The 13,338-nt window shown below is 32.8% G+C and overlaps 1 protein-coding gene across 1 annotated transcript; it reads right to left on the bottom strand.

Annotated features, from left to right (window-relative positions):
- Positions 1-3,081: 3,081 nt before the first annotated feature.
- LOC132623212 (protein COFACTOR ASSEMBLY OF COMPLEX C SUBUNIT B CCB1, chloroplastic) lies at positions 3,082-6,379 on the bottom strand. Its single transcript, XM_060337947.1, has 4 exons — positions 5,944-6,379; positions 5,726-5,856; positions 3,515-3,667; positions 3,082-3,424 (listed from the first exon to the last, which is right to left on the bottom strand). Exons 1-4 carry the CDS (start codon positions 6,259-6,261, stop codon positions 3,238-3,240), a joined length of 789 nt encoding a protein of 262 aa, XP_060193930.1. The 5' UTR covers positions 6,262-6,379; the 3' UTR covers positions 3,082-3,237.
- Between the last annotated feature and the right edge of the window lie 6,959 nt (positions 6,380-13,338).

Raw genomic sequence — 13,338 nt, forward strand, 5'->3', positions numbered from 1 at the left:
CATCTTTGTTGCACCTGGGTGAATAGAATACCGAGAATAATAAGCTTCATCTAGGATCCGGCGGCGCAATTCTACAACATTCGAAACACCTAGTCTGCCTTGGTATCTAAGAATTCCATCCGTGGAGATTTCAAATGGAGACTTCTCTTTTTCATGAACTGTGTCTCTGTAATGGCTCAGATGAGAATCTTCATATTGTTGCTCTTTCACTTCCATATTCATGGACGAAACTGTGGGATTATTAATATCGATTTCTGCACCACCTGAATCAATTAAACGTACTCCAAGATTAGCTAGCTGGTGAAGCTCATGAATCATCTCTTTCTTTCCCGGAGGAACCTCACATAGGTTGCCCATTGATCGGCGGCTAAGCGCATAATCCAATCCCCACAATTTCCTCTCAAAGTCATCCATAATCATGATCATAGCACAACATTACATTCATTCTCATCTAACATTTCTCTCATGCTCTCAACATCATTCATAACATTTTTATAAGCACAACATATCAAAGATCATGACTCATCTCAAGCTACTACTCAAGAAATTCAAATTGCATGTCCAAACATGATTTCATCTCATAAGATGAAATCATGTCCAAACGGCTCCTCCATCTGTTTGGATGGTTGTTTCCCGTGGTTCATTAATGTACAGTATGGTATGGTACAATATGGTGTTGTATTTGTACTGTATTAATGAACACAATGTTTGGATAGACTGTATCATTTGTTGTGGTTTAATAACATTTGTATTATTTGGTTTGACTGTATGATACTGTATAATAACTTGTAAGTTTACTAAAATACCCTTAACTCTTAATTAGAAATTAGTTTATATATATTAATAAAACTTAGGTAGAGAATAAAATAGAAACTTTAAAAAGTAAGTAGGTAGTGAGTGGGGGTGGTAGAGGGGTGGGTGGGATGAGGGTGCAGGTAGTGGTGGTGAGGGGTAGTGGGTGGTTGTGGGATGAGGATGGGGATAGTGGGTGGTAGGGTGGGGTTGGGTGTTGGTGAGGGGTAGTGGGTGGTGGAGGCGTAGGTGGGGTGACATGGGTGGTTGTGGGATAAGGGTGGGGTAGGTGGTAGGGTTGGGGTGGGGTGGATGGTGGAGGGTGGGGTATAATGGGGAAATGAAATATGTAACCACGGAAAAACCACCAAATCCGTGGTTACAAAAATTGGGACTTTTCATGGTTATATAACCATGGGATGAACCACGAGTTTACAACACCATACCACATAATTTTAAGAACAATGAAAACAAACATGGTTTCATACAAAATCATATATTAATGAACCATGGGAAACCACCATCCAAACAGGGGGTAACGGAGATTCAGTACGAATTAATTACTGACATCACAAGTGCCACTAACGCAGTATCCTTTAGAATAGAATCTTTAGAGCATATTTCAAGTGTGCATAGAATAGCTTGTCATATCTATACATTGTGAGGCTCACTGTCCGTAATCTTGTTTGAACCACTTGATCTTGTAGTCAATGCCCCTACAGGGCTCTCAGAAAGTAGCATCAACAACTAAGAGCAGAATAAGATGCTTGATAGTCTAGCTATTTCCTGGCTGAATGATGAGGTACCCAGAAGTGAATCAGATCATAGAGCAGCAGATTAGACAGTAAAAGAAGATGGTAACAAATGAGATGCTATTAGGGGTTTCAAATATGGCCCAAAAGATGAGGGTCTTCCCAACCCGCCCAAAATTTTATGGGTTGAGCTCAAGATAATTCCATATTGGGCTGATTTCAGCCCAACCCAACATAGTCCATTTTAAAGTGATCTCCAACTTAGCTCAATTCTAGCCCATTTTTCAGATTTACTTAAATTTGAGTTTATTACTTGAGATTTACTTTATTTTTTTTCTATGTATTCACTTTTCTTGTATCTTGTATCTTATAAATTTGTGGTGTGTTTGATATGAAGGAAATTTTTTTCATGGGAAATGTTTTCCTCAAAAATATTTTCCATGAAAATCCGCGAAATTATTTTTCCTACAAAATATTTTTTGCGAAAATTGTATTTCTAGAAAAAAAATTCCACAATTTTTTTTTCTCTAGAAAATAGACCCTTCAAAAAAACTGGGTCAAGTTTGGCGGGTCATGACCCAACCCATTTTTAGCCCATTTCAGCCCAAGTAACTTTTGGACCAATACTAGGCCAACCCATTTATTGCGTCAGCCCATTTTGACTGGGCCAATTTCAGCCCAACCCGCCCATTTGACACTCCTAGATGCTATCATAACCAAACTCTGAAGTAGTAAAACTGAATACTCAAATGTGGATAGCCAGATGTTTGTGTTGGTTTTTTACAAAGAAATTTAGGAAAATAACAGAAAAGGCTGACAGAAAAATACCGGCAATGCAGTCTAAGGGAACTATTTTATTAATAACTCAGAGACATACATTTATCACTTCAATTCTTAACTTAAAAAATAGAAAAATATGCTATTGACTTATCTGAAAAAGAAATCTTTTAGAGATTATGCAGTTGTCTGTTTATTTCTGTAATATCCTGACACATACTATTATCAACAGTTTGAAACTGATTGATGCACATCTAAGAGACTTATGAAATACAACCTATCTAGTGCAAAGAGTAGTTATGTGGATTTACTGTATGGAATCTATTGTACTGATGAGGAATAATGATGTTTGCATTGCCCACATCTACAGATCCTAGCACTTTCTACTTACTGGAGCTTATAGTTCCTCTGCAAGCAGGAGAAAATTTTGATGATGGATTATCATATTGTCAAAGGCTTGACAGGAGTTATGTTATCATGACTCAGCATTGCTCAAGTTGGAGAACATAACTCATTCTTCTTAATATCCAGGTACATTCCTGGTACACGTAGTTTCTGCAAAACAAAAGATGCTTCTTTTAAGCTAATTATGAAAAGAGCACTTCATTCTTCCCCTTTCTTTGCAACCTGTTCACCTTAAGATTATGTATTTTAGAGATTTATGATTAGGATTCTTTCAAGCTAAAAGCAGGTCAAGTCATAGACAGTTATAGGAAGAAAGTAACAAGCCACTCATTTTGTATATTAGACACATCCGCCATATTGCACAAGAACTTCTGAGTATGTGCGATTAATTTACAGCTTCTTATAAATTTTTAGGTTACATAAGAATGATGAAGGAACATCAAAATGTTATTGACCAAGCATCATGGAGTATGTTTCAGGCATATATATCTTACAAGAAAACCAAGTAATATCATCTTTCAAGTAAGCCCTTAACATAAACCATGCCTTTTTCACTCAGTTGTAGCTCCTTCCGCATTTTCTCTACTTCTTGGTCATCACCTTGAACAACGATTTCTGACAAGCTTCCATCATCTGCTACTGTCATTTTCACCTTGATCTGCTCCTTTCTTGATGCTCGAGTCCAATAATATACACCCCTGCTCTCAATTTTTAAAAAATTGTTTCCAATCAACACCAATTCACAATCAAAGTTTGACAGATGATTTTTCTCTATTAGCAGTACTTACGCTAACGGACTTAAGGCAGTGATCCAGAACCAATTATTGCCTACATCTGGAACTGTTATGGTAAGAACAAGGGCAACACTTCCCAAGCTTATACAGGTGCAGAATGTTAACAATGCTGCTTGTCCTCTGCTTGGAACCATAAATCCCTCAAACCTACAGGACGCGAAAGTTAAATTAATATCAACGAGAGAGGAGGCTAAAACAATCACTGTAGGTATTTCTAATAGTTAAAAGTTTCCCTATTGATGCAGACGAACTCACAGGTCAAGGCATGACAAATATACTAATATGAATGAACTCCTCTTTGCTTGCTACGAAAAGCATTGTAGTGATTGAAAGCATTGCATTTTCTGGGAAAAGGGGGCTCCTACATGTGAACAGAACATGATATGGTGAAAACAACTACTAACAGTGTCATTCACCTACATGAAGATGCTCAAATAACTGTGGTGATGATGTACAGTTTTTCAGAACATCATCACCAAATTAAGGCTCAAAATTGGGGAAAGAAAGGAAAAAAAAGTTACAGTGTGAAACTCAGATGCAAAGATAGGAAAGTAATGACCACTTCTAGCTGAAAATAACATAAAAATAAACATGAGGAAAGACAAGTTTATGCAGCCAATGGCAGAGCTTGCAGCCATTTTAGGCCATAGACAGACACCAGTGTCACATCTATTCGCATCAATTACACTGAATTGAGCTGGGAAAAGCTAAAGAAATGAAAATGAAAAAAAAGAAGAGATGAAGGGTGTGTTCGGTAGGAAGGAAAACGGAAAATGTTTTCCAATTTTCTCATGTTCGTTTGGTCAAAAATTTTGGAAATCGTTTTCTTTAGGAAAACAGGTTGCTTAAAAATGGGGAAATGACTTCCCCAATCAAAGTAGGAAAACAAGTCCATAATTGACATTTCACTAACCACCCTACCACCACACAACCCACCCCCTAACCATCAAACCCTGACAACTCCCACAACCCCACGCACCTCCCCCAACCCACCACCCCCACCCTAAAAACTTTTTTATTTTTTTTATTTTCTACACCGCCCATCCCCCCTCCTCTCCCCTCCCTCCCCCCCACCCCAACACCACACCACCTCCCTCCAAAAAGGTTTTTTTTTTAAAAAAAAAAAAAGTTTTGAAAAGCTGTTTTTTTATTTTGATTTTCTACGACTCCCCCTCCCCCCCCAAAAAAAAGTAACTTTTTTTTTTAATTTGGTTTTCTACAACCCCCACCCCAGTCCAAAAAAATTATTAATTTTTTAAAGTTTTGAAAAAAAATTCTTTTTTGATTTTCTACAACCACCCCCCCCCCCCCCCCTCTTAGCCCCTCCCGAATTTTCTACTTCATAAATGATTTTACCTTTATAAAATTTTTATAAAAATGGAAAGTTTGTGTGGTTAAATTTGATGTGGGGTGGGTGGTGGTGAGGGATAGTGGGTGGTGGTGGGGTGGATAAGCAAAAAAATTCCATTTTTGTAAAAGTAAAATAAAATATATGAAATAGAAAATTTGGGAGGGGGTGCGTGGGTGGTGTAGGGGTGGGTGAAGATGAAGTGTGTTGGAAGGTGGTGGTTGGGTGGGGTGGGGTGCTTTGCGTAGGTGGTGGGGGTTGGTGTGGTAATGGGGGGGTGGGTTGGGGTGGGGTTGGTGGGGCATATATGGTATTTTTCGAAAAATGTTTTCTATCTACCAATCGAACATGAGAAAATAAGTAAGAAATTCACTTATTTTTCACTATCCAACCGAACATGAGAAATAAGTAGAAATTCACTTATTTTCCAAGAACACATTTTCTTCCATACCGAACACACCCAAAAAGTCCACATAAAACAATCCAGCCTTATGGAAAACAAATACAACAACTGGAGGATGCAATTGTGAAATCCACAAAGTGTTTTTTGGCAAATTTATACCACTACAAAGTGTGTCTAGCGGCCTTTAATAAAAATAAAAATACTCAACAGGGATAAGTACAGGCAATGAGCCTAGGCCTCAGCTTAGAAATCCACAAAGTGCCTAGGCCTCAGCTTAGAAATCCACAAAGTTTACTGGTACTTTTTCACATTTTCTTGTTTTATATTCAACTCCTTTGCACAGATAAAAGTTAAGGAATAAATATACTCAAGACAATTGGGACTATCACCCTAAAAGGATAAGGTACGAAGCTAAACAGATCTAAAAAACAATTGGCAGTACTGGATTGCTCACGTTATAGTCTCTCCTCTATCCAAGACAGCAAAATTATTCCGAGTGAAGAATGAAAGAATTTCACCAGCAACCTGGTTAGCCGCCTTCTTTCCCTCCTCTATCCCTTCCTTAACAAACGTCTTCTTCACAATCTGCATCCAAAAATTACACCACCCATTAATTAAGAAACCAAAAACAGGAGAAAGAATGTTTGATTTTGATTGAGAAAGTGGGATTACCTTGGATTTGACAGATCGTTTGATAAGTGACCAAAGACCAGGAACAGAGATGACAAAGAGACCCAAAGAAGTGTAGTAACTAGCCAATGAATAACCAGAATCTGCTGCTGCTGCAACTGAGAATAGAGAAGATGGGTTTTCTTGAAAAAGTGTAGTATTAGTAGCAGTGAAGAGGACATCATTAAATGTTGCTTGAACAGTGAAGCATTTGTGTGTTCTCGGTCTTGTTCGGAGACATAGAAGATGTTGCTTGTGAGAGTGTGGAGTGTGGAAACTGGAAGGAAGAGAAAGAGGAGAGAATAGAAGCTTTGCTGCCATGGAAGCTTTTTTGGTGGCAGTGAATGAAACACACAAATGTGCGGAGGGAGACCAGACAGTTTTGTAGAGAGAGTTCGTTACCAAAGTTATCACTTCCAACTTCTTGTAATTGCGCTTCTTATCCCTATTTTATTAGAGGACGATTGGGAGAACGGACCTTCTAAGCCTTGAATTAAAAAATGAGACCTTAATCAAATCAAACTTAATTTTAAAATGGTTTGGAGTATAATTATAATTATTAAAAAATTGAGAGTAAGGTTTAAAACTCCACTTTTCATTAAGGGTCTGTTTGAAAAGCCACCTCGTAATTGGAACTTGGGAAATTACTAGGGTGGTAATCACACAATATAGTAATAATGATTTTATGTTTTGTCGTAACGTAATTATAGTGCAATTAATAACTATCTATCTTCAACAAATGATTGATATTCTTTTAATTTTGCATAGTAATAATTTAGTATAATGAAAATAAATAAAATATATGATCACTAGTTTAGTTCCTAATATTGGGTTGTTTTAGTCATGTTTTTCCACATTCTAACTATATAGAAGCACCAGTTGGGGTGCTTTTTTGTCGTCTGTCTTCGTCGTCGTTGTGGGCCATTAAAAAAAAAATTAGGCCCCATATTAAACAGGCCCATAAAAAAAATATTATAAAAAAAATGTGGGCCCCATATATATTAAACAACAACTAATATAAAAAAAAATTATGGGCCCTTCTATATAATAGTAATATATCCGTTCCAATTTAATTAAAAAAAATTGTGGGCCCCATATATATTAAACAACAACTAATATTAAAAAAATTGTACAAATTAATAATTACAAAAAAAAAGTGTACCCCATATTAAAAAATCAAACAATATTCATGTAATTTCCAAAGTATCTCATTAAGTTAATAATGATGGATTCATTGCCACGTGCGTATTCGTAGCAAACACTAATATAATAAAATTTTAAATACGGAGCACAAACTATAATGTTATATTAATCGTGTTTTGAACATAATATCCCGTATTGACAAAATTAAGCAATATATATAAAAAAAAAAAAAAAGTGAATCACATATTAAAATAACAAACAATGTAAAAAAAAAGTGCAAAAAAAAAATTGTGGGCCCCATAATTCAAATATATATATATATATATATATTTCTACTATTTAGAAGCACCAGTTGGGTGCCTTTTCGTCGTCCGTCGTCGTCCCAAAAAAATAATATTGCGCCCCATATTAAACAGGCCCATAACAAAAAAAATTGTGGGCCCCTTATATATTAAACAACAACTAATATTAAAAAATAATTGTGTGCCCCATATTAAACACCAACCAGTATTAAAAAAAAAAATCGGTGGAACCCACCACATCCAAACTCACGGGAAAAAAAGGTGGACCCCATATTAACAAAATCGAGAAATATTAAAAAAAAAGTGAATCCCATATTAAAAAAAACAATGTTAAAAAAAAAATTGAACCAGTATTAAAAAAATAGGAGAAGGAAAAAAAGTGGAACCCACCACATCCAAACTCACGGGGAAAAAAAAAGTGAACCCCATATTAACAGAATCAAGCAAAAAAAATTGTGGGCCCCATATATATTAAACAACAACTAATATTTAAAAAAATATTGTGCGCCCCATATTAAACACCAACCAGTATTAAAAAAAAAGGAAGAAAAAAAGTGGAACCCACCACATCCAAACTCACGGGAAAACAAAAGTGGACCCCATATTAACAGAATCAAGCAATATTAAAAAAAAATACTATTAAATGGAGGTCAAATAATTAATAAGGTAAATTAGTGAAATTATAAATCTAATTGACGTTTCGTTAAAGAATCGTGTAAAAAACAACATGACAAGTAAAATGAGTTAAACAAAAAATTATTTATTAAAAATTAAAAAATTGTGGGCCCCATATTAAACACCAACCAGTATTAAAAAAAAGGAGAAGAAAAAAAAGTTGAACCCACCACATCCAAACTCACGGAAAACAAAAGTGAACCCCATATTAACAGAATCAAGCAAAAACAATTGTGGGCCCCGTATATATTAAACAACAACTAATATTAAAAAAATTGTAGGCCCCATATTAAATACCAACCAGTATTAAAAAAAAAAAAAAAAAAGTGGAACCCACCACATCCAAACTCACGGGGAAAAAAAGTAGACCCCATATTAACAAAATCAAGCAATATTAAAAAAATAGTGAATCCCATATTAAAAAAACAAACAATAAAAAAAAAGGTGAATCCCATATTAAAAAAACAAACAATAAAAAAAAAAGTGAATCCCATATTAATAAAACAAACAATGTTAAAAAAACAGTGAATCCCATATTAATAAAACAAACAATGTTAAAAAAATAAATGCGTAGAAAATCAAACAATTAAATCAATAATGATAGACTCATTGCCACATGCGTATTAACCCATTAGTGGGAGCAAATGAAATTATTTTACAGCAACATACTTAAAATATTTATATATTAAAATAAGATGGAATTTAATTACTTTGTGAAAAGAGATTAATGTCATAAAAGAAAAAATAATATTAAATGGAGATCAAATAATTAATAAGCTAAATTAGCGAAATTATAATTCTAATTGACGTTTGCTTAAAAAACCGTGTAAAAAACAACATGACAAGTAAAATGAGTTAAACAAAAAATATTTACTAAAATTAAAAAATAGAAGTTCTTCATGGCCCCATATTAAACACCAACCAGTATTAAAAAAAAAAAAAAGGAAAAGAAAAAAAAGTGGAACCCACCACATCCAAATTCACAGGAAAAAAAAGTCGACCCCATATTAACAAAATCAAACAATATTAATAAAAAAAATTGAATCCCATATTAAAAAAAACAAACAATGTTAAAAAAAAAGTGTTTAGAAAATCAAACAATTAAATCAATAATGATGGATTCATTGCTACATGCGTATCAACCCATTAGTGAGAGCAAATGAAATTATTGTGCAGCAACATACTTAAAATACTTATATATTAAAATAAGATAGAATTTAATTACTTTTTCATTTTTTCCTTACTCTAATAAATGTGAAAAGAGATTAATGTTATAAAATAAAAAATAATATTGAATGGAGATCAAATAATTAATAAAGTAAATTAGTGAAATTATAATTCTAATTGACGTTTCCTTAAAAAAATCGTGTAAAAAACAACATGACAGGTAAAATGAGTTAAATAAAAAATATTTACTAAAAATCCTTTGTGGTCCCACCCACTTTTTTATTTAAGGGTAAAAAAATGACGTTTTATACTTTATATTACCAACTCTTCTAAAAAGTAGATAGAAATATTTTATTATATTTCTATTTTTCTACTATATAGAAGCATCGGTTTACCCATGCTTCGTCGACAGTCACTCTTAAAAAAAAAAAAAAAACTGGACCCCACCCTCCCCAAACTCATGAAAAAAAAAGTTGACTCCACCCTCTCCAAACTCATAAAAAAAAAAAAGATGGACCCAATATTAAAAAAAAAAAACAAAACGTGCACCCCATATACTAAAAAATCAAACAATATGCATGTAATTCCCAAAGTATCCCCATGGCCCCACATCCAAACTCACGAGAAAAAAAGTGGAACCCACCACATCTAAACTCACGGGAAAAAAAAACGTGGACCTCATGTTAACAAAATCAAGCAATATTAATAAAAAAAATGAATTCCATATTAAAAAAACAAAGAATGTTAAAAAAAAAGTGCTTAGAAAATCAAACAATTAAATCAATAATGAAGGATTCATTGCCACATGCGTATCAACCCATTAGTGGGAGCAAATGAAATTATTGTACAACAACATACTTAAAATACTCATATATTAAAATAAGATAGAATTTAATTACTTTTTCATTTTTTCCTTACTCTAATAAATGTGAAAAAAGATTAATGTCATAAAAGAAAAAATAATATTAGTTTTCTTTTAAATAAGTCTTCTCTTTTAAAAAAACATTAATAAATTTCTGTAGCAAACACGAATAAAATAAAGTTTTAGATACGGAGCACAAACTACAATGTTATATTAATCGTATTTTGAACATAGTATATATATATATATATATATTATCACTATCTAAACACAACTACATATACATAAATACACTATAATCCAAAGTGTTGGGCCCGTGCGCAGCACGGGCATAAGCCATCTAGTAAAGTTAAAAACATAAAGAATATATACCAAAAATAATATTTGTATATCTTAAAAATAAATAATACTCTTATGTAACTTCAAATAGGGTAAATTTCAGAAATATACAAGTTGATCACTGAAATTACAAAAAAATAGTCCAAAACTTACATTACAAAAAATAGCCCAAAGTATACAGACATATACAGACACTTATATCACCATATACCAACATACACAAACATATACAAAGGCAGAGAGAGACAGAGAAAGAGAGAGAAATTTGGGTCATTTTTTGTAAGAATTAAAAAAATGAGTCAATTTTGATAGCATTGTTGCCCCAACTAACATACAGTGTAATTTTCTCCTTCAAAAAATAAATCACCTATCGTTTGATATATTGACAGGGGATAAAGTGCGAGGCACGTTCATAAAGACTAATCTATATTATTTTAAAAGCATGAATATAAATATTGGTTGACGAAAATATCCTTCAAATATTGAACGACTTTTATAACCTTCAACAATTCAAGTTAATTCATACAAGACTCATAAAGGACGTGATCGTCTAAAATTATGCCAATACTACATGGGATACCTTTTAACAATATCCAAATTAATTCATACAAGGACTCATAAAAATAGGACAGGGCCTTACGTCTAATTAAAACTAATCCTATTGGAATTACAAGACCACATCTATTAAAATAATAAAGGGATAAGCATTGAGATCATCCATGTTCAGAGAAAGGAAAACTGCTTGGCTGATTATTTCACTAACCTGGTTTTTGATTTTGCAGGTACAATATAATTTCATCATTTTCAAGAAGTTCCATCATCAGGAAGAAGGCTAATCAATCTGGAAAAGGATCTAACTCCTAACTTTAGATTCAGTTCACAGGCAAGGCAAATAATATAATACCTTCAGTGCTGGAAAAGGATAAAACTGAATATAGCTTCGCATTCAGTGTGTGGTATTAACTTGATTGTTCAATCTGCTGAAGGCACTGCTATGTTTGATGCGAAGTTCACATTGTTTGTTACTGAATACAACAGCAAATACAAGGCTAGAGGAATGCTTATTGAGGATTCACATGATCAGAACCTGTCTTACAAGTGCACTGCTTCACATTCTGCATGATGCAGTATTATCAGTGGTTCATATGATCTGGTTTATTTCTATACATGCTAGGTGATTCTAGATCCTAACAGACACTGCATGAGGAGATTATCATAACCAAGAATGCCTAAAGAATTCTTCAAGAGACTTTGATCCATTCCACCTGTGACACTTGAAGGTGTGAAAAATGGATATAAGTCAAGGCCCTTGGAAAGTAGTTTTTCTCTTACAGTGTTATTAGGATTTTGCTAATCTTAGCATTAGTTTCACTTTCTGTCTTTTCTTTTTCCCTTTCTTTTGTGTTTGATTGTACAGATTGCTTTTTTTATTAACAAAGTACCACCAGCTTGAGTGGTTTTGAGCAAAAAGAAAAAAAAAATGATTGTGAGATCATATGACTTTGAATCCATGAATTAATGTTAGATTTCCATATAAATGGATGATCAGTTTGGAGAAGTCACAGAGACGTAAGGAATTTAACTTTTATTCTTTAAGAATCTGTTAAATTAATATTTCTAAAACTAATTAATTAAAAGAGTTTAGGATTGAAAGGGGCAACTTAATTAGTCAAACTGTAATTTTTTATATTATTAATAAATAAGTTAACAGAACTGTTACAAGTAAATTAAAACTAGTGAGGTAAGCGTAATATCATAAACCATAAGAGAAATTTGTATTATGAAGCAAACCTAAATATTACTTTTGCAATAAAATACAGAAAAATAAATGATAAAGGGCCTATAGGTACATGCCTAAAATCCTAAACACCGTTAATGCTAAAGTTATGAACAAAATCAAAATTTAAGATTATATTGTAATGAGTCGATCCTGATACAGATGTGGAACTGCACGTTTATAGAAACTAGTTATTATAAAAGCATGAATATAAATGTTGGTTGATTAAAATATCCTTTAAATATTGAATATTTTGGGTGCTTATACACAACTTACGGGCTATGTGACGTAAATATTTTAAAAAATAGACATAGAGTGTAATTTTCCCATAATAATTACACAATTTGATTCCTTCTCAAAGAGCACTAACTTCATTATTCCATAGGGCTAGAAATTTTGAGCATGAATTCTAATTACAATCAAGTTTCAATATATTCTATATTATGTCTTCCATATTCTTTAAGTTCCAAATTATATCAATCCCATATAGTTTTACGTTACACTGAATTTTTTAATAATAGGTTTTCAACCATTGCTGCAGCATTGAGCTTTCTAGAGGTAATTAATTTCCTTCATTATATAAATTTTCGCTCAAATTTTATTCTTGAATTTCCAAACTATAGCAATTCCACATATTTTTAAAACTATTTCTCCATTTTAAAAGAAAATATTGTACAAATATTTTGGCAGCAGACCCATGACCTAAAGTTTAAGGGTTCTGGACTTTCTTTTGTTAGTTATCGGTATCTAAATTGATAATTTGTATATATTTTATTATTTTAAAGATAAATACAGGGTCTGAATCAAAACTATTAGGTTCAGCTGAATTCATAATCGACACTCTAGCTCCTCTTTTATATTCAGCACTTTTACCTAATACTTAAAATTTGAAATAAAATATTTTGCCACTTGAATTATATAAAAAGCTAAAGCCGTTTGAATGAAGGGAAATATAAAACATGATTTTTTTTTTTAATGATTCACATCTTATTCTATTTTTTCTTAGTATAGTATGCACCCTAACTTTTATTTCCTTATAAAATCATAAAAACGTGTTTTGTTTAATTATTTACAAGTGTAAACTAGAAAAGGCATAATTAAAATTTGCCTAAAACTAATTACTATATCTACAT

The sequence above is a fragment of the Lycium barbarum genome, chromosome 12, assembly GCF_019175385.1.
Source record: "Lycium barbarum isolate Lr01 chromosome 12, ASM1917538v2, whole genome shotgun sequence".
NCBI lineage: Eukaryota > Viridiplantae > Streptophyta > Magnoliopsida > Solanales > Solanaceae > Lycium > Lycium barbarum.